The sequence below is a fragment of the Cydia strobilella genome, chromosome 15, assembly GCF_947568885.1.
Source record: "Cydia strobilella chromosome 15, ilCydStro3.1, whole genome shotgun sequence".
Lineage (NCBI taxonomy): Eukaryota > Metazoa > Arthropoda > Insecta > Lepidoptera > Tortricidae > Cydia > Cydia strobilella.
Window position 1 is genome coordinate 15429746 of NC_086055.1, and position 23206 is coordinate 15452951.

General features: G+C 40.8%; 1 protein-coding gene across 1 annotated transcript; it reads left to right on the forward strand.

Moving 5' to 3' along the window:
* The first annotated feature begins 80 nt into the window (after positions 1-80).
* On the forward strand, positions 81-21755 carry LOC134747954 (protein maelstrom homolog). Its single transcript, XM_063682632.1, has 11 exons — positions 81-283; positions 5859-6066; positions 7325-7468; positions 8821-9060; positions 12568-12731; positions 14044-14187; positions 17248-17313; positions 18891-18963; positions 20857-20910; positions 21582-21694; positions 21747-21755. The coding sequence occupies exons 1-11, from the start codon at positions 155-157 to the stop codon at positions 21753-21755; spliced, it is 1344 nt and encodes a 447-aa protein (XP_063538702.1). The 5' UTR covers positions 81-154.
* The last annotated feature ends 1451 nt before the right edge of the window (positions 21756-23206 follow it).

The following is a 23206-nucleotide window of genomic DNA, read 5'->3' on the forward strand; positions in this document are numbered from 1 at the left end:
AAAAAAAAGTTGACATCGACAGATCAATGTATTTCATTCATATCATTCATTCTCCTTTAAAAAAAAATTTCCTTCGAGTACGACTAGCGGACGCGGACGGTTCCCGGAAAAAAATAGTTTAGCTTTGAAAAAAGATAATTTTGTGGTAGTAAAAATGCCGAAAAAGCCACCGCAAAACGCATACTACTTTTTCATGCAACATTTTAGAGAAGAGCAGCGGAAGAAAGGCGTCAACTATGGAAACCTACAAGAAGTCGCAAAAGCTGCGGACCCGTTTTGGAGGGTATGTTTACTATGTTTTCATTGTATTTACATTAAAATATGATTTGTTGGCTATTACAAACTATTTTGAATAGTTCTATATACTCAAAAGTTAAATATACGAACTTTTTTGACCCATTCAGCGGGTAATTTTCGTACTTTCCTTTGAGAAAAATTTCAAACGTAAATTTCTATCACAGGAAAATACGAGACCTCGCCACTAGTATATTAATTCCTTCTCATCGATAGCCGCAGTGCTTGATGAAAATCTGGTTGGACTAAAGCAAAGGGGGTGCCGACACTTTTCGTCGGAGTGATGTTATTATGACACCTATTTTTTATTGTGTTATCGTAGAGAATACACTAAAATAAGCATGTTTTGTAGGAAAAACTTTTCTCTAAAATCAAAAATGGCCGAGATATTTGACCCGCAAGTTGAAACCACTACTTGACAAATTAAAATCAATCATTTGGAACAGGTAAATTTAAGTAACAGAGACAAGATAGGTGCGACGACGAGCGAAGCGAGGAGGAGTGTGTTAGGTCAAAGATAGATATAACTCCGTAATAGATGGATACAGTCTAAGGAAAAAACGTGCCTCGAAAATCACGAAAATTTGACTCTCGATCAGAGGGCGCCACTAGTTTTGGCCTACACTCGTATAGAGGGCGTTGACGATTTCGTTTGTTATTTATAATTTTAACGCATATCAGTGAAAGAACATGGGTCAAAATCATAAAAATAATTAATGCAAATAAAAAAAATCATTTATCCATATTTAAATACATTTTATCATATTTTTATAAATATTTATTTTTAGTTTTAAAGTGTGTCGACAGATGGCAGTGAATTTACTGGGGTTACAAAATTGACTATGACAGTACCGCTCTAGTATAAGTTACTCTATGGTTAGGTTGACCGCGACGATCGCGATCAAACAGAGCGCGAAGCCGAGCGAGCGAAGCGAGCGTGCCGCGGTAGCGGCCGGCGAGCGCCAGAACAGACATGTTATTGTACCTACTAAAAAAATTCCAAGTCTTTTTTTTTGCACCCCCTTTGCTTTAGGCCAACCGAAAATCTTCCAACAACAGATAAAATGGTTTCATCCATCTAGTTCAAAAAGTTGGAGGTTCTGCCATCGCGGTAACATGCCGGCAAAGTTACCTCTGCCTCCGTAAAGTATATAAAATAAGGGCTAATAGGTTTGACATTGAAGTGCTGAGGGTTGAGGAGTTGAATGTTTGTCTTAATGCTGGAGATTAAAGCAAGTTCACGGAAAGTCTAAAGCGAGGTTTAGACTAGCAAGAACTTGCATGCAATTTAAGTTACATTGCCGAGTACTAAAGTAAACTATTCAAAAGGTTGATCAGATACTGCAATGCAACGAAAATTGCATGCAAGTCCTTGCTGGTCTAAACCTTGCCTAAGGTCACATATTCAATTACAATCGCAGGCAAATATTATTGTTGGATGATCTGTTTACCCCTGCTACTATGCACAAGTTAGGTTTGCCAAAAAACAATATAGTACAGACAGCATGGTGACCTGATTGAAACATTCAAGATCATACATGATCATTATGACTTACCTGAACAAAAGGACCTGTTTGTTATTAGCAAGAATCGTCTAAGAGGCCACAGCTTAAAGATTATTCGAGTTCCCAGCACAAGCAATCCTAGGAAGCACTTTCTATCAAACCGCGTTGTACACGAGTGGAATAAATTACCAGAAGCAGTGATATGTGCTCCTTCAGTGAACAGTTTTAAAAACAGACATGACAAGCACTTAACGAGCAAAATGAAAGTAAAAAAAACAACTGCAGTGATATACACGTATCAGCAGTATTAATCAATATAATAATAATAAGCCCGCAGGGCAGCTTGTGGCAAGCTGTTGGGGAGTAACAACCCCACAGACCCAAGTGCTCCCAAGAGTCGGTCAGGGTCTCCGTCTCCATGTCTTTGTCGGTCGGAGTAGACCCCAAGGGGACCCACAGGACTCTCGGCTCTGGCTTTCCTTTATTGGCCGTCCAGAGAGGAGTCGTTAGAGCTATATGCTCCAGGGGTGGAAGTGAAAGATGCATAAGACGCGAGTAGGCAAAGTAAACAACCTCTTAAGAAGGTTCTGGTGTAATTTTCTTTAAACTATAAATTAGGTTAAATCCTAGGTTAAGTTACTAATATTTCATATTGAAATAAAACTATGAAAACGGATTATATCGCGTATATTGAATTTATAATACATCCCCATCCGTTTTCATAGTTTTATTTCATGAGTAACTATCGTGCCTATCGCGGTAACCGAAGACAATATTGATATTTCATATCATCGGTTACGTACCCAGGAACAAAAGGCTTTTTTATTTTTATTTTATTCATTTTATAATGTTCACTTGATGTTTGATGTGCATTTTTAACTAAAAAAACATTGTCCATGGAATTTGAGACACTGTATGGTATTACTAATACTTCTAAATCTAATAATACTAAGAGCCAATTTGTTTTGTCTATGCATCTAATAATACTAAGAGTCAAATTGTTTTGTCTATGCCTTCTTTTTTAAATGGAACCTCAGAAGGTTTGGCGCTTACGTTGTTATTAACTAAACCTCAATACGATTACAATGATTCATATTATAAGCGCCAAGCGGCCTACGGTTCGCTTTTGAATAGTTTGGTCACAGTCAACAGTGTAAAAAGTAACAGTGGACCGACGCCTTTGAGTACTCGTAGGGTTGTCACAGAGTTTTACACAACTGCCCAACAATTAAAACGTTTTAAATAAGACACGCTAGCCCTGTAAGTACTTACAGGGTAATACTTAGGTAGTACCGAGCTACTAACAATGACGATGTATGCACCAGGGATGTTGCGAATATTCGAATCCGCAACCGCGGAACTTCCGCATTATTTTCAACATCCGCATCCGCATAAAATCGATGCGGAGCTTAATGCGTATGCGGATGTGGAACAGGTAGGTACAGGAACGTCTTAGCGGCTTTAGTGCTTGGTAATTTCGTCATTAGCCAATAGGAATCTCGTTTCGTTTTTCTGATTCGTCGATCGAGCACTTTAGCCTATGACGGACAGCGAAAAGAAGTAAAAAGTTTGATTTATTTGGACTTTAGTATAGAATTGCGATTGTGGGGCACCTATATTCTTGTTCAAAGACTAAATCCTCGTTTTTTTTTTTAAATACAAGTTAATAGTGTAATATTTGACATTTTTTATGTGCCTAATCTCGACGTCCGCATCCGCATCCGCGGATGTGAGCCTTTAAAAATCCGCATCCGCAACATCCCTGGTATGCACCTCTGGTGCCCGCGAGCCGCCCCACGCACCCCGCACTATTGGGACGTCTATATCCATACTAATATTATAAATACGAAAGTGTGTCTGTCTGTTACCTTCACGCTTAAACCGCTGAACCGATTAGTTGAAATTTAGTATATAGATAGTTTGAGTCCCCGGGAAGGACATAGGGTAGTTTTTATCCCAGAAGTCATCCTTTAAGGGGGTGAAAAGGTGGGGGTGGAACTTTGTATGGGGAATCAATAAAAAGTAGATTGGATAAAAAATAAGCCACCCAAATTACTAACTCCATGTGCTCCATGCAGACAAAGTCGCGGGCAAAAGCTAGTATTTAGGGCATCATTCGACAAAGCTGTTATGTAATACTCTATATGTATAATGGCTTTGTGGAATGATGACTAATTGAGACTGTGGTCTGGTGTTGTGTTGCTTGTGTTCAGCATCGACACCTAACACCTCAAGATATTTTTATAGATAATGATAACATTATACCTTGATAAGAGCATTAAACATTACTTATTATTAACTCTGCAGTTAGGGGTCATACGTCATACGTTTAGGGGGTGGGAGGGGGGCCAAGAAAATGTGACATGTTGTGACAAGGGGGAGGGGGAGTAACAAACTTTGTGACGTCACTGTCGAAAATGTATTTAAATTATTTTATTCGCTGTACAGTTAAATAAACAATTTTTTGGAACGATAATCGTTTTTATTCGTTAATTTTCTTTCTTAATCAGTTTTGGGTTATAAAATTACGAATTTTTCTTCGATTTTCCGATTAATTTCGTTGAAAAAAGGTGACGTCACACCAGGGGGGGAAAGGTTTGGTCAGGTCAGTGTGAGGGGGGGGGGGGGGGGGGACAAAAACCCTAGAAATTCGTGTGACGTAATTAATGATCGACCCCTTAGATGCTTAATTAAATCAAATGTGACGTTTTCAACCAAAAGGTACCACATTGTCGCTTGTCGATAAGATTGATTTCAAATTGAAACTATATGGAAATAACGCCTTATTGACAACCGACAATAAGTACCCTTTTGGATGAGAATGGCACAAATGTATGATTTGTTACAAATGTTTTAATTATAAACAGTGACAGATGGAGAAAATTTTATATTAAATTATGCTGTAAGTGTAAAATGTACCTATAAGCAATTATTATAACTATTTCTTAGATTCTACGGTTTACGCGCATGTTTGAGAAAAATTACAAATCAATTCCACTAGCCTTATTACAAAATCCACCAATGGACAGTTAAAAGTGGAGTGAGATAATAAAAAAATACAAGACCAAAAAAACAATAAAAGAATAAAAAAACTTTTTTTTTTTAACTTTCATTTCAATAGGAAAAAAAATAACGGTACCATTCGATTCTTTACATTTTAATTTTCTCAAATTTTATTTAAAAAAATATTGTATGGCAACAATATACATAAACGCAAAGTTTTCACCGGCAAAATCGCAATTTCCTTGTTTTCCATGCATCAAAACGGGTTCTAAGCAAAGTGACACAGTGACGTCACGATGTGTTGCCATTTTGTTAGAGCGTTTGCTCGGTAAAGTGCGGATGCCAGACTTTGGCCATCATTTGTGACTTTTCTATTGCTTTAAGACAGTGGGTCCCATACATTTTGATCCTCAAAACAAACCTGATCGACTGATACCATAAAAGAAATGTCAACTACCCAATTGATATGTGGGCAACTTTGGCTGTTAATATCTATTTTATGCTGATTGTAACAGCAACACTTATCTGTCCATCGGTGGACCTATTACCTAGTTACGTATTCGTAGGTTTACGAACTGTCAGTTAACAGTGTGGGCGATGGTAGATACCTCCTAAAGAGCCGTATGTGGATCACGAGCCACGGTCTCCCGATCCCTGCCTTAAAAAGGCGCGTAATTCAAAGATTGACTGTACAATGGGGAATGTTCCGAGGAACTTTTTGATTTGGTGCCATCGTTTCGTTTTTATCACCGCACCTCCCGCCAAAGGAGCAAAGCTCATCCTCACTTCTTAGATACATGACACACCAAGAATAAGCGGGCATCTCGCTCGTTTCTTCCCAGAACGTGCAGAATGTGGAATTAGTTGCCTCCTGAGGTATGTCCTTTGCGCTACGACATGTGATTCTTCAAGAAGCGGGTATTAGGGTTCTCAAGGGTCGGCAACGCTTAAGTGGTTCCTGTGATGTTGCTTATGTCCATGGGCGACGATAATTTGTCGACGTCTCTGCGTAGTAGTTACAAAAATGTAAGTAATTTATTTAATTTTCTTTATCAGGAAGCGCCTCCCCCTGTCCGAGCCAAGTTCGAAACCATGGCGAAGCAGGCCAAACAAAAGAACAACGTTCCGGAAAAGAAGTACACATCCACCGGCATTTCGTTGGCTGAGATAGACCAGATTGAGATGGAGGCGCAAAAGGCCGAAGAAGATGAAGTTCGTGACATCAAGAGTTTCGTCAAGCTGAACTCTTTTAGCTCTAATGAAGGTATGTATATTATTTTTCATTCACGGTCAAGGAATTTGATTTTTGTGCCATTTCGTACTTTGTCACAGCGATAGTATGAGAACCCTTGTAGGGTTCATATTGATTATCACTGTAACAAGATAAGAAGTGCGTGCGAGCGCGAATTATGTACATTTTTCTAGTAGAGAATCCTGGTGAACTTGTGTTGCGCCGAAAAAGTGGAAAACAAGATGACTAGATTTTTTGTGGTATCAATCTATATACATACTATACATATTAGAGATGCCCCGAATAGTAGTTTTGGCCGAATACCGAATATTTGGCCCCTCCTTCGGCCGAAGCGCTGATTATTCGGCGACCGAATATTCGGCATGTCATAATTAATATGAAAACTCCGCCGCCGCGACCACGACTAGTGAAACCTGTGTCGAAACGTCGGTAAATAAAGGTAACAAAATAAATTCGCGATAGACCCGTTTGTAAATGTGATTTAATATGTGTTCAAATCGTGAAAGTTTTAAATGTTATAATATGAAAACTGTTCGCCATTAAAGCACATGCAACGTTTGCTAAGATATATTTTTGTTGAACAGAATTAATGAATGTACCTATATAGTTCGTTTTTTTAGCATTAGAAAGAAGGTAAGCGATCTTAACGTGTCTTTTTATTAAAAATCACTTTTGATAAATAATTCATAGCAAATATACATTCTTTTGCTTTCATAAGTAATATTAACTATTTTTTAAAAGCATTTCTCAATATTTTTTTTAAAAAAAGACACGTCAAGATTGTTTACCTTTTTTCTTTTGCTAAAAAAAACGAACTATAGTTAGAGTCAATCAAATCAGACCCATGATAAAAATAAAATACTTTTGTAGCTCATAAAAGGGTCTTCGTATTTAACAACTTTCCAAGAATACTTACTTAATGGCGCAGCGACCCAAAATGAGTCTTGGCCTCCGACACGAGTATACGCCAGTCGTCTCGATCCTGTGCCATCTCCCGCCAGTTCCAAGAATACATTTTAAATATTAAATACACCTAGTTTTTGGCTATTTTATTGTGCAAAGTGGCCGAATACCGAATAGTTGCCGGATATTCGTGGCATCTCTAATATATATACAATCAAGGTATTGTGTTATTTTTTTATTTTATTTAAACTAACACGATTTTCACTCATAATTAAGTCCCATGTTAGTTAAAAATTTAGTTAATTTTGTCATTAAATCTTTAACATTGTTTGTTATTAAGTTAGTTAATTGTTGGAATTTTTTCCAGAGCTGATCCACGCTGACATATACCTGATTGATGTCAACTTTTACTGTCAGGCTGGGACCGAATATATTATCGGAGAGAGCACGGTCCTCCGATTCAACGTAATAGATGGCATTAAGGACAATTATCATGAAATTATTAATCCAGGTAAACAATGAGATTTTTCGAACTTATGTAAGGACAGTGTGGAGACTGGAGAACACTTAGGCATATAACATTTAGGCTGGTTTTAGTAACGCGCTGACCGTCCATGTACGGAGCATTCCATGAAAACATTTTTTCATCTAGTTTTTTGAACAAAATTATTTATGCAATGTCTACGTGTAGGACAAAGTATTGGCGTATTATGCATGCGAATCGCTTCCGAAATGTTTGCTTTTATTTGGCGACTTGCGTATTATAGTAAAAGTAAACTAAACAGTTTATTAAGAAAACAAGCAGCTATAAGATGATACCAATATTACACAATAAAAAGGCAAGCCAAAAAAGAACCAGGCTCGGAAAGTAGAAAAAATGGGTCCGAATGTCCCTTACGTAACGATGGAATGCTCCGTATTAAGTTCAGGGAGCGTTTTAGAGTAAAGCTGACGGGTCCGCCCGGAACTTCATACCAATGGTCGGTGCGGAGACGGTCAGCACGACACTACAACCAGCCTTATTCCAGAGAAGACCGTCGGCAAAATATATCGTATTTGTATTCGTAGTCAGCAAACCTATTAGCTTAGCACCCCTGCATGCATTTGGAATCAATAATCATATAGGTATACAGTTACAGTTACAACAAATCAAAAGTATACAGTTACAGTTACAACAAATCAAAAGTATACAGTTAAGATACGCGAGCAGCCGCGATACCTTCATACTTGTACGCGCCCCGGCGGGTTGGTCAGCGACACCTTCTCGTAACTCATGAGGCCCTGGTACAGTCGCCATCAGATACATCGGAGCGGCCAAGGTGCTCACAAATATCTGAACACGCCTCTATTGTCAAGGTGTTAGAGTGCGTGTTCAGATATTTGTGAGCACCTCGGCCGGTCCGATATATCTGATGGCGACTGTACTTGCTTCTTGCTATATTCAATCTTTAGACAATTATTTTTACGATTTTGGCGAGCTGTGATTGGTAAATTTCATTATAGTGACCAAAACGTTTCGAAATGAATATTATAGTTGAGTTGGGATCCCAAACATGAAAAGTACCCATTTCCACTTTGGTATACGAAATCAACCAACCATTACAGTCGACGAGTAGAAAAACCGGCCAAGTGCGAGTCGGACTCGCGCACCGAGGGCTCCGTACTTTTTAGTATTTGTTGTTATAACTGCAACAGAAATACATCATCTGTGAAAATTTCAACTGTCTAGCTATCACGGTTCATGAGATACAGCCTGGTGACAGACAGACGGACAGCGGAGTCTTAGTAATAAGGTCCCGTTTTTACCCTTTGGTTACGGAACCCTAAAAATCAGTTTTATGTTATGTGGATTATACTTCACAGACCGCATCCCACCCGGCTACATCAGCGACATTAAAATCGGCTGTGAAGAATATGGACTAGACATGCCCGACAGTTCGGTCCGGCCCTCGAACTACCTTAAAATCCTAGCGAACACTATTGACTACCTGAAGCAACAGATTCGAGGTAGTAAGGGGAAGAATACCTTACCGCCTGTGTACACTATGCCGGATAAGGTTGAGCCGGTGACCAACTATATACAGCAGATGTGCAGCCGAGCTTGTAAGTAGATAAAGATAGTTTATTTGGGGCATTTTCTATGAAAAGGGACCTTATTGTCGATGGCTCTTACGCCGCACAGCGTCGCGCGGTATTGTATTTATATCGGAGCATCGTTAATAATGGCGTAAGCGCCATCGACAAGGTCCCTTTTTATAGAATATACCACATTTTTCAATTAGGCATATTACAATGCGCTTATGAACGTCAATAAAGCTACGCCGGCTCTAACCCTACCTCTGACCTGAGGAGATTTAAATCCCTCTTAAATTGTAGGAGGGTATCATAGCACCGGCAGAAACTCGACGGGACACATCTTTTTTAAAGTAATCTTAGACCCCAAATGCGTCGAGTGATGGTATTGGTGGTCCCCAACCTCCTAAGGCCCAAGGTCCTACCTATAGTACTTCTTCAGTTCGATGAAATTTAAACCGTATTCAATTGGAACGGAACCGGAATATCCGGTTTCGTTCCTCAAAATTCTAAAGCGGCCCACTGATTACCAGTCCGCCGGACGATATCGCCCTGTCAATTGTTCGGAACTGTCAAATTTTTGTTCTAGCTGACAGGCTGACATCGTCCGGCGGACTGATAATCAGTGGGCCCCTTAAAAGTCTTTACGACAATTTTCATCACCCTGTCTTTGATACACATTACCAGGGATGTAATGGATGTGGTTTTATCGGAACCGAAAGCGGACCCAGATGTTTTAAATTTAGTTTATCGGAACCAGAAACGGAATCGGAACCGGAACCTGAATCGGAGCTTGAGTCAGTACTGTCAGTAGGTACACAACACAACAACACATACGAATAGGTATTTTAAATACAATAACACGAATAAAACAAAACAACTAATTAGTGCAGCACGTGGCAAGCGGGGAGATGAGTGAATGTGGCTTATGTCCCTAAGATTTGACATCCGATATAACTTCCGATTCAAAAGTAACGAAACCGGAATCGAAACGGATGTGTTATACCAATCGGAAGTTCCGACTTAACGGAACCAGAACCGAAGGTCCGTAACATCCCTGCACATTACCTGTTAAGGTAATCATCATCATCATAACTTAAGAGCTTTGCTCTTGTCGGTGGAGTAATTGCCAATCCTTTCTTTCCTGAGCCAGTCTTTTGATAGTCTTTTTAAGGTAATAACTACTAATTTCATAACAGATGTAGACGAGTTTGTAAATAAGAACTTTACAAAGTTCACAGACATTGACACTTAATTAACCCTAAAATAAAAATGCATGTAAAAAGCAGCAACACTTATTTTGTTCCGACTTTTCAACTATCTTCATATCGCACTTAAACTATCGTGAGACATATTTCAAAATATTTATCAGTACGGTTTTTACTCACTATTATTTTTAGTCGCTTTTGGCGACATGTTTCGGATTCTTTTGACATGTCGCCAAAAGCGACTAAAAATAATAGTGAGTAAAAACCGTACTGATAAATATTTATCTTCATATCAGTGAACGGATTTCCGTTCACCGCTTCATATCCCTTCCCTCACCATTGATAACCTTAGTATAGTATTTCGTTATTATTTTCGTCCCATCCACTATAACGGTGTCAAACAAACGGCGTGAACTTGACAACCTACTTACCGGATTTTTATTGGATTTGTAATCTATTATTATTCACAACGACGGGACTTCGGAGGTAAATTTAAAACTTATTTTACGCGATTAAGTCCCGTCGTTGTGAATAATAATGAGTAAAAATCGTGAAAGTTTAAATCAGTGTTTTGTAATCTATTGTTCATAAAGTCGATAATCCGTTGGACCTACAAGATGGTTCTAACTACTTTTTACTACCCTGTTTTACGGTAAACCTAACAATTGCTTTGTTAACAATAATGGGGACAAAAATGAAACGAAACACTGTAACAACACATTCTTTCATTATCACGCATAACGCTCAATCCTGTAAATCGACTTCATTTCATAATCCATCTCGTTTTCAAACACCATCAGGGATGGAAGACCCTACCATTGAGTTACGAGAACCAGATAACGTTATTCCGGTGACCGACTTTATTAAAGAAATGTGCATCAGGGCTTGTAAGTAAATCATGTATGCAGCTTGCTTCAACTGATCTAGAAGAATGTTGTTTCTGCTTTAAGTCGGTATTGGAAGATTTCGGTTGCACTAAACCGTCTGTCACCGTTTTACCGTTTTCTCAGCTGTTTGACGTTAATCAGTCTGTTAATTGTGGTTGGTGCAACTGACACTTAGTCTATTATCCATGACGACAATTCAATTTAAATAAAAAATAAATTACATTGTGAAATAAAACTATGAAAACGGATTATTATCGCGTATATTGAATTTATAATACATCCCGACGCAATACATATACGCGATATAATCCGTTTTCATATTTTTATTTCATGAGTAACTATCGCGGTAACCGAAGACAATATTACATTGTGAAAATTATAATAGATCATAATCTATTATAATTTTCACAATGTAATTTATTTTTTATTTAAATTGAATTATCGTCCAATTTTGTGTGTACTATTGTTATTTTAATTTTGTTTGTGATTATTTATGGTGTTTTACTTTCTTTTTTGTGTTTTGCTGTTTTATTCGGTGTTTTAGTCACACTTGTTTAGTTCGGGGGGCGTTCAAATATTACGTAACCCAATTTGAGGGTTTTGTAAAACGTTGCTATGCGTTACAGGGTTGGGGGGGGGGGGGGGCTGGATCAAGACGTTACGTAACAATGTTTTTAACAACGCCTATTACCCGGAGGGGTAGGCAAGGCAGAGACCAAGGATTTCCACTTGCTACAATCCTGACATACCTCTTTCGCTTCCTTTACTTTAATAACATTCCTACACGCTCGCTCATTACTTCAATTTTATGATTATACTTTGCTCGACATAATTGCGACTTTTAGGTAAAAATAGTCACTTGGGTGTTACGTTCCGTAATATTTGAACGCCCCCTTGCTACTTTGAATTTGGTTTGTTATGCAAGAAATTATTATGTTTCTGAATGACATGTGCAAGCTTCAGAAAGTTTTAAAAAAGTTAGAAAAGTTGTATTAAACTTCTACAAAATTTTGAACGAGATCTTTCGCAATATTAGATAATTTTCCGTCGTCACACTAATGTGAAAAGTCGAAAACTACTAATAGTTTTCTACTTTTTGATAGATGATAAAATGTGACATGCCTGAAGTTTTACCAGCAGTGTAAAATAGTTATTAGAGTTCCGTACCCAAAGGGTAAAAACGGGACCCTATTACTAAGACTCCACTGTCCGTCTGTCTGTCATCAGGCTGTATCTCATGAACCGTCATAGCTAGACAGATGATGTATTTCTGTTGCCGCTATAACAACAAATACTAAAAACAGAATAAAATAAATATTTAAGTGGGGCTCCCCGCTCCCATACAACTAACGTGATTTTTTGCCGTTTTTTGCGTAATGGTACGGAACCCTTTGTGCGCGAGTCCGACTTGGACGGTTTTTTTTTAAATTGACCATTTTCAGCCGAAGACGAACGTATCTTCCGCGTGTACAAGCTCGACACCCTCTTCTTCTACATGATAAACGCGCTCAAGTCTCAGCATGACGAAGGCTTCCCCAAGCAATCTCTGGCCCTCACACAGCTGAAGAAAGATCAGTTCAAGTACAACCCTGGACTAGGGTGCGAGGTATATTCCACATTGTTAAAACTAGCTAGGCACGCTGTTCAATCATAGGTCATTGGTTAAGTCCCATCAGGACGAGAGCTTCTCCAAGCGGTCTCTGGCCCTTACACAGCTGAAGAAAGATCAGTTCAAGTACAACCCTGGACTAGGGTGCGAGGTATATTCCACATTGTCAAAACTAGCTAAGCACGCTGTTCAATCATAGGATAAATTGGTTAAGTCCCATCAGGACGAGGGCTTCTCCAAGCAGTATCTGGCCCTCACACAACTGAAGAAAGATCAGTTCAAGTACAACCCTGGACTAGGGTGCGAGGTATATTCCACATTGTTAAAACTAGCTAGGCAAGCTGTTCAATCATAGGTCATTGGTTAAGTCCCATCAGGACGAGGGCTTCTCCAAGCGGTCTCTGGTCCTCACACAGCTGAAGAAAGATCAGTTCAAGTACAACCCTGGACTAGGGTGCGAGGTATATTCCACATTGTCAAAACTAGCTAGGCACGCTGTTCAATCATAGGATAAATTGGTTAAGTCCCATCAGGACGAGGGCTTCTCCAAGCAGTATCTGGCCCTCACACAACTGAAGAAAGATCAGTTCAAGTACAACCCTGGACTAGGGTGCGAGGTATATTCCACATTGTCAAAACTAGCTAGGCACGCTGTTCAATCATAGGATAAATTGGTTAAGTCCCATCAGGACGAGGGCTTCCCCAAGCAGTATCTGGCTCTCACACAACTGAAGAAAGATCAGTTCAAGTACAACGCTGGACTAGGGTGCGAGGTATGATCATCTACACATGATCAAATTATAGTCTGGTAAACGTTTGTCAGTAGAAAAAGGCGACAATTTTGTAAAATGTAGGCGCGATAGTTTGGTCCAAAATTAACTGTAATTTTTTCATTATTATTCACAACGACGGGACTTAATCGCGTAAAATAAGTTTTAAATTTACCTCTGACGTTTCGAGGACGGCGGGAAGAGGGGCCGGGGGGGGGGGGGGTCGGAGGTAATTTTAAAACTTATTTTACGCGATTAAGTCCCGTCGTTGTGAATAATAATGAGTAAAAATCGTGAAAGTGTAAATCAGTGTATTTTTTTTCATTCTGGTGTCTCTTTTACTGTATTTTTTGTATTTCTAAAGCAAGGTATGTTTATAAATGGAAGAAAAAACTCTTGACTAAACCAAAAGGTACATGGGTTGCAGACGTTGCAGTATTGGATTATAGTTGGTAGGTTTTACGGTAACATCTTTTATAATTTTAATTTGATAGATGAGACTCCCTATTGAATTATCATGATTGTCTTATTGTTCGCAGTCTCACGAGGAAAAGGACAAGACTGTGGATTGCACGCTGTCCCGCACGCAGCGCTGGGCGTACACCATCCTGGACAGCATCTGCCCCGTGGCCGGCATCGAGGCGCTGCCCGGCTGCCACGTGCCCCGGGAGTTCCACGTGGATGTGAGTATTGCACGCTGTCCCGCACGCAGCGCTGGGCGTACACCATCCTGGACAGCATCTGCCCCGTGGCCGGCATCGAGGCGCTGCCCGGCTGCCACGTGCCCCGGGAGTTCCACGTGGATGTGAGTATTGCACGCTGTCCCGCACGCAGCGCTGGGCGTACACCATCCTGGACAGCATCTGCCCCGTGGCCGGCATCGAGGCGCTGCCCGGCTGCCACGTGCCCCGGGAGTTCCACGTGGATGTGAGTATTGCACGCTGTCCCGCACGCAGCGCTGGGCGTACACCATCCTGGACAGCATCTGCCCCGTGGCCGGCATCGAGGCGCTGCCCGGCTGCCACGTGCCCCGGGAGTTCCACGTGGATGTGAGTATTGCACGCTGTCCCGCACGCAGCGCTGGGCGTACACCATCCTGGACAGCATCTGCCCCGTGGCCGGCATCGAGGCGCTGCCCGGCTGCCACGTGCCCCGGGAGTTCCACGTGGATGTGAGTATTGCACGCTGTCCCGCACGCAGCGCTGGGCGTACACCATCCTGGACAGCATCTGCCCCGTGGCCGGCATCGAGGCGCTGCCCGGCTGCCACGTGCCCCGGGAGTTCCACGTGGATGTGAGTATTGCACGCTGTCCCGCACGCAGCGCTGGGCGTACACCATCCTGGACAGCATCTGCCCCGTGGCCGGCATCGAGGCGCTGCCCGGCTGCCACGTGCCCCGGGAGTTCCACGTGGATGTGAGTATTGCACGCTGTCCCGCACGCAGCGCTGGGCGTACACCATCCTGGACAGCATCTGCCCCGTGGCCGGCATCGAGGCGCTGCCCGGCTGCCACGTGCCCCGGGAGTTCCACGTGGATGTGAGTATTGCACGCTGTCCCGCACGCAGCGCTGGGCGTACACCATCCTGGACAGCATCTGCCCCGTGGCCGGCATCGAGGCGCTGCCCGGCTGCCACGTGCCCCGGGAGTTCCACGTGGATGTGAGTATTGCACGCTGTCCCGCACGCAGCGCTGGGCGTACACCATCCTGGACAGCATCTGCCCCGTGGCCGGCATCGAGGCGCTGCCCGGCTGCCACGTGCCCCGGGAGTTCCACGTGGATGTGAGTATTGCACGCTGTCCCGCACGCAGCGCTGGGCGTACACCATCCTGGACAGCATCTGCCCCGTGGCCGGCATCGAGGCGCTGCCCGGCTGCCACGTGCCCCGGGAGTTCCACGTGGATGTGAGTATTGCACGCTGTCCCGCACGCAGCGCTGGGCGTACACCATCCTGGACAGCATCTGCCCCGTGGCCGGCATCGAGGCGCTGCCCGGCTGCCACGTGCCCCGGGAGTTCCACGTGGATGTGAGTATTGCACGCTGTCCCGCACGCAGCGCTGGGCGTACACCATCCTGGACAGCATCTGCCCCGTGGCCGGCATCGAGGCGCTGCCCGGCTGCCACGTGCCCCGGGAGTTCCACGTGGATGTGAGTATTGCACGCTGTCCCGCACGCAGCGCTGGGCGTACACCATCCTGGACAGCATCTGCCCCGTGGCCGGCATCGAGGCGCTGCCCGGCTGCCACGTGCCCCGGGAGTTCCACGTGGATGTGAGTATTGCACGCTGTCCCGCACGCAGCGCTGGGCGTACACCATCCTGGACAGCATCTGCCCCGTGGCCGGCATCGAGGCGCTGCCCGGCTGCCACGTGCCCCGGGAGTTCCACGTCGATGTGAGTATACTCTTTACTTCTTAACTGAGCTCGTCAAAATAATCTTTTTAGTATTGTGTTTAAAACCGCCAGAGGCGCCATGAAAAACTTTCAGGGCGCTATTTCATGCAGGGGTCGGAAACCGGTATTTGCTCCATACAAAAATACCGGTATAAATAAATAAATAAAATAAATATAAATATTATAGGGACATTCTTACACAAATTGGCTAAGTCCCACGGTAAGCTCAAGAAGGCTTGTGTTGTGGGTACTCAGACAACGATAAATATAATACCTATACAAATACTTAAATACATAGAAAACATCCATGACTCAGGAACAAATATCTGTGTTCATCACACAAATAAATGCCCTTACCGGCATTCGAACCCAGGACCATCGGCTTCACAGGCAGGGTCACTATCCACTAGGCCAGACCGGTCGGTATTATTACGTTCTTTTTCGTTCTTTTGTTTATAATTTCATTTTTAAAGGGACGTTTTAATAATGCAAAATTGTTTTCTAAATACATGATTCAGTCCTACGTAATAAGCATAAAATAATTCAAAATGTTGGGCTATTTCGGGGTTTTTTAAAAATACCGGTTCCGAGCCCTGATTTCATGTTTGTCAATTGTCATCATTCCTATAGTTGCAGGCAATTCATACGTCCACCTGCTACATTTGATTGTTCAGGTTCAGGTGCCTTTTATTTCCAACTAACGACCCGCCCCGGCTTCGCACGGGTGCAATGATGTATTATACATATAAACCTTCCTCTTGAATTACTATCTATTAAAAAACCGCATCAAAATCCGTTGCGTAGTTTTAAAAATCTAAGCATACATAGGGACAGACATCCATCCAGACAGCAGGAAGCTACTTTGTTTTATATACTACTAACTTTTGCCCGCGACTTCGTCTGCGTGGACTTAGTAACAGCAGCTAAAGTAGCGCCTGGAAAAATTCTCATAGCAAATTCAATTTGAGCATATTATGCACACATATTAGTAGGCACTTCATTAATTATCTCAATTTCACCCCGGTTTTTACTTTCATAAGGGATGATTTTCGGGATAAAAACTATCCTATGTCCTTCTCAGGGACTCAACCTATCTCTATGCCAAATTTCATCTAAATCGATTCAGCGGTTTAAGCGTGAAGAGGGAACACACAGACAGAAAGGCAGACAGACAGACAGACTTTCGCATTTATAATATTAGTATGGATGTAGTGATTAAACAAGTGAGGTCCCATCCATCTGCCCCCTCACAATGACATGTAGCTTCGCTATATCCAATCGCAGAAAACGTTGGAAAAGTATTTTTACCTTTAGATTTAATGTTCGTTGTTTTTTTTTTTTTTTTTTTTCAGAGCATCCTCATCTTTAAGGAACAGAGGAAGGACCGCGTTGGGCCGTCCGTAGCTGGAAGCAGCACCGTAAGTGTCAACCGCTCAAGAACAAATTAAATTTCAAACAAATCAAAATCAACTCTATTCCCTGCACTATAGGTTCATATTTCAGTGGCAAATTTTGGATTTTTCATTTGTTACCTTTTGTTTCACCTTAGGTTAATTTGTGTTATTTCATGTAGATACTACTATTTATTGTAGCCCTGGGGAAATTGTCATTTATAATATTAGTATGAATTTATAACCAGGATTCTTATAAACGTGCCGATATCTGAAAAACTATGAGATTTACATTAAAGGTAATGCGTAATCTTTTAGCCCGCCAGCTGTTCTATAAGTCCTTTAAGTCTTGGCGTTCATTTTAGGGACACCCTGTATAACTATTAGTGATGTACCGACTATTGATTTGGCCGACTAGCCGGCTAGCCGACTAATCGGCGCTCCGATGGCCGATTAGTCGGCCGACTAGTCGGCTAGTCGGCCAAATTCATAAATCATTATTTCTCTGTAAAGTTTACATTCAGATGGTCACTGCAGCAGCTATGTCTAAGTTAGGATGCATTTGTAAAACAATTTTCTTGTTCCTTTCGTCGTTTTAGCTTTTTGCGCGTAATTTTAATGCATTTTATTTCACATTTTAAGCAATTAAATGACAATTTAACCAAGAAAAATGTTCATGTGAACATGTGCATATGCATATGCTACAAGATATTACGGCATCAAAATTAAATATTCGAATAAAAAATATTTCCTTCAAATACAAGCTTTATGCATAAATAAGCCAATTGCCATTTGAGCATTTTGAGCAAAATAGACTTTCCTTAAGAGACCCGCGCGCCTCAAATAATAAAAATTACATAGGCACTGTAATAAAACGTTTGTAATTGCAACCAACTATATACATAATATTGAATGGACTGCGACGACATACATACTTGTTTCATATTTCGGCAATACCTCTTTTTTGTGAGTCACATCACATTGTTTATTTGTAACATTTTATCTTTTATTTAATATTTTACTTCATAAGTTGTTATTTTTGCTGTTTCGATTTTAAGTTGAAGATCTTTTCGTGAAAGCATTTTGTTTTATCTATTTGTATAAAGTACTGTGTCTTTTTCTTTAAGAAACAAACAAATCTATCTATTTACTCCCTACACATGAATTTAATATAATAATATGAATAACAATATTAACTGTGTCCAAACCAAATTAACATTGAATATAATTAATTAGTGCATGTATCTCATTAAGTGAAATGTAAATTTCTTTTGAGATCAATAAAAATCTTTAACCACATATTCGTATGCACCCTTAACAGGTATAAAGTATAATTAATTTCATTGAATAAAATGGAAAATTTATCAAATGTATTTGCTGTTTATTTAGTTTGTCCTGTTTTTCTGTAACTAATAAAAGGCCGACTAATCGGCCATTTTGGCCGACTAGTCGCCGACTAATCGCCGACTACAAATGTGGCCGGATAGTCGGCTTTCCCGACTAGTCGGCGACTAGTCGGTACATCCCTAATAACTATAGAAGGTTATACTTATACATAGTAACCACAAAAAAGACTTAGTTGTTTATGAAATGTATTGTTTCAGGCGATGCTATCATTCAACAGTTCGTTGAGTGAATCATTCAGCGAGTCCACTCTAGTCAACAAATCTGATAGCAGTAAGTTTCAAATTTACCTGACGGATTACCCACATCTGGCAGAATATTATTTGTCAGAAATACACTTCACATAACACTTATCGCAGAAATTTTTTAGTCGAATGATACTTTCGCATACTTGCCATAATAATAATTTCGCATAATATTCATTTATCAGAATTTTCTAAGTGGATTAGGTTAGGGTTTTCTACCAAATAATATTATGCAAAAAGAAATTCTGCTAAGTAATATCATAGAGTAACTGATACTAGAGCGGTACTGTCATAGTAAATTTTGTAACCCCAGTAAATTCACTGCCATCTGTCGACACACTTTAAAACTAAAAATAAAGATTTATAAAAATACGATAAAATGTATTTAAATATAGATAAATGATTTTTTTTATTTGCATTAATTATTTTTATGATTTTGACCCATGTTCTTTCACTGATATGCGTTAAAATTGTTAAATAACAAACGAAACCGTCAGCGCCATCTATACGACAGTAGGTCAAAACTAGTAGCGCCCTCTGAACGAGAATCAAATTTTCTTGATTTTCGAGGCACGTTTTCTCCTTAGACTGTATCCATCTATTACGGAGTTACCTATATATCTATCTTTGCATGAAACAAATAAAGTAGCATTTCTTTTGTTTCACTGCGTTGTAAAACAAACGAAATTCGTTCCAATTTACTCGTAGCACAAGGTTCAAATTAAAAATTGAAAAACTTTCTATGGTGGGTCTTAGGAGGTTATTACATTTTAATAAAATGTTTATTTTCACCCGCAACTTCATTCGTGTAGAACAGGGATCGTCATACTTTTGAGAAAATAGCCAACCGCAGTAGAAATCACCAGTTTTACGAAGCTCAAAGAGCCGCAAATGTTGTTTTCAGGGTGCGTAGGCAAGATACAAATCGTTCATACTCCGTGGCATAGCGTGGTTATCTCTCTCTATCAATCTTCCATATTAGTGCGACAGATACATTTGCGTTTCGTTCGCGTTCGTTAAGTCCCCGTAAGTGGCCGTTCTGTATGATAATACTACTACTCATTCTGTGCTATCGTCCGATATCAATACCCGCACTGCACTCCTGAGATCACCCTCAAGAACCTGCGACTCAACAGTCTTAGTAACAGAGGGCTGTCTCGGTATCCCTGTGTCCGCCTCACCATCACCTGCTGGCCCCAATTTCACCACGGTGACAGGTGCGACAATTGTCGAAATCACTATTACTGATGTCACATGCCGCCATAGGCTACGGTAACCACTTACCATCGAACGGGATGTGTGCTTGTTTGCCACCAACATTTTAATTTAAGAAAAACTTCATTATATCGCCAATAAATAAGTACTTATTTTGCGATGCTAATGACAATTGTCACAAGAAACACGACAATTCGACACAGAACTTATTTCCTGTCAAGAATTACCGAAAATTCTTATAAATCTTGTGACAATTGTCATCATCATCGTCATAAACGTACCTGTTTTTTGCCGATATAATAAAGTTTTTTTTAAATATTACAATGATGGTGGCAAACAGGAATACAGCCCGCCCGATGGTAAGCGGTAACCGTAGCCCATGGATGCCTGTGAAGTCAGCAACATTGATGTTTTACAATTGTCGCACCTGTCACCGTGGTGAAATTGGGGCCTGCAGGACTAAAAAAAAAAGAAGTTTCAGCGTAACCTCAACCCATCCAGGCTTATCATTCATAATTTGCTAAAACTTAATTATGTCCTTTAGGAATCACAATGGGCAGGTAGAGGATAAGAGTTCATTCAAAGAAACTTGAATTCTTTTACAATATAATATTATAGGTTTTCGCGGGCTTGGTTTCCGCAACTCGACATCATATATTGCGCCTATTTTGCGTGAAAAACAATACAATATAATATTATTTTCTAGGCAACCGCAAGAAGACACAGGCGCCTATGCCTATGCGCATGCCGAAGACCGATTGTGAGTATTGAACATATTAAATAATTCATCCATTCTTTGCATCCTAGATTTTAGCAATTACTTCCTTTATATTTATTTCTAACTTGGTAAATATTTTTTTTAGTGTCGTACATTGCCATGTTTATATTCCCTGGACAACTTTTATTTTTTATAGTATTTAGTTGGTATTTTGTCCCTCGGACAACGGGACAGAATAATAAATACAAAAAAGTAGATCCTACCAGCGGGCTAAGCACGGTCGCATTTTTATCGCCTGTCACCATGCCTGTCACGTTCTAACAAGTATGTACGTGCAAAAGTGACAGGCATAGTGACAGGCGATAAAAATACAACCATGCTGCCACCGCAGGTATATTAACTATTAACGCCTCAGATTTTAAATTAATTTTGTATTAATCAGAAAATTCTGCAAGCCATACCACAATGCTTAAAAATAAAGGAAAAGTATATGAAGGATATGGTGGAAATGTTCGCTGTCATTGGGTAAGTCTCGCTAGCTCAGTTGGCAGGGCGATGGGCTAGTGATTCAACGTCGGGAGTTCGACTCTCGCCCGACTCCGCTAATTTTTCCACTTTTCCTTTATTTTTAAGCCTCAGATTTAGGCGATTTTCCACACGGATTTCTCACCTACACCGTATCATGTAATTATTACTTTGGAACATGTGTTTAGATTCGCAAGCGCTCCGTCCTGCCCCCGAGCTGACGGAAAGCGACCTGCTCCCCACCAGCTTCGCGCAGGCCACCATCACCGGCAGAGGTATGTTACCACACTGTGTGCCCCGTGTGAGCGAGACAGCGATATGTAGCGCGGCGATGTCCCACTCGCACTACGTAGTATGTTTAGATTCGCAAGCGCTCCGTCCTGCCCCCGAGCTGACGGAAAGCGACCTGCTCCCCACCAGCTTCGCGCAGGCCACCATCACCGGCAGAGGTATGTTACCACACTGTGTGCCCCGTGTGAGCGAGACAGCGATATGTAGCGCGGCGATGTCCCACTCGCACTACGTAGTATGTTTAGATTCGCAAGCGCTCCGTCCTGCCCCCGAGCTGACGGACAGCGACCTAATCACCGCCAGCTTCGCACAGGCAATCATCGCTGGCAGAGGTATGTTACCACACTGTGTGCCCCGTGTGAGCGAGACAGCGATATGTAGCGCGGCGCTGTCCCACTCACACGACGTAACATGTTTAGACTCGGAAGCGCTCCGGCCTGCAACTACCGGTGTACTGTGTAAATGTATGACAATACTTACGATGTCGGCTAGTTGCCTCCTCGCTTTCGAACCGTTTTCCAATTTTGATAAGTAAAAATGTCCGGTTCCATGTATTCTTTTGTTAAATAACTACTAAGTTTTATTAAAATTCTTTTTTTCAGGTCGCGGTCTTCGAACTAAGACGAACAAATAAATACCTACAAAGTAAAAGAACGGATAGAACGAGAACGGATTTTATATTTTGTCTTTATCACGTATTAAAAGTGACAATATTAGGTCCGCCGATCTATATTACTTTATCGTAGTTTAGTATGAAGATTTGGACGTGAAGGGTAATCTGTATTATCAGTAGGTTAAGTAAATGTCAGAATTTTTATGTCTTATAAAGAATCTCTTGGTGTTATAGAATAAGTGACAATTTTTTTCCCTTTAATGCCCATAGTAATTATGGGTACCTATTATTAATTACTTCAATGTACTTTAAACCATATTCGAGTGGACAAAACTATTCTTTTGTGTATTTCGATTTCAAAACAAAATACGATCAATCACTTTCCCTACACTATTGATTTCAAATTAAACTGTCTATCTTTTGTATGATGGGCCTTAGAAGGTTAAAGATCAGTAACGTTTTGGTAATAGGACGTATTTTAATTTGAAAAAACATTATTTCTGTTTTATATGGGATAAAGAAAGGACGCCGTAGTACAAGGAAATTCATACATGTTCCTATCTCTATCGCACGCGCATAATCATATTGCTGTCTCGCTCGCACAATGTCATTGACCGCCGGCATCATGAGCGGGACAGGGATATAATTACGCGCGTGCGATAGAGATAGGAACAGTCGGGTCGATGTACGAAATTTCTACCATTCCCGTTTCTACCATTTATCAGCAAAAAAAAATTACACAATATAAAAAATAGAAGCTAAATTTTCATTTATGTACTAAGGAACTTATAGATAAGTCTAAGGAACCATTGTCATTGTGAACCAAACTTTAAATTAACCCTATAAGGTATAAAATAGAAATTCATATTTGCAAAATTATATGTCTATAAAAGTTTAATAGATAATTGT

Bases quoted from the DNA above. Each gene is read 5' to 3' on its own strand.
- LOC134747954 (XM_063682632.1), top strand. From the start codon at position 155: ATGCCGAAAAAGCCACCGCAAAACGCATACTACTTTTTCATGCAACAT. The intron at 7,469-8,820 runs GTAAACAATGAG...TATACTTCACAG, and splicing joins TCATGAAATTATTAATCCAG to ACCGCATCCCACCCGGCTAC. The intron at 20,911-21,581 runs GTGAGTATTGAA...ACATGTGTTTAG, and splicing joins GCGCATGCCGAAGACCGATT to ATTCGCAAGCGCTCCGTCCT.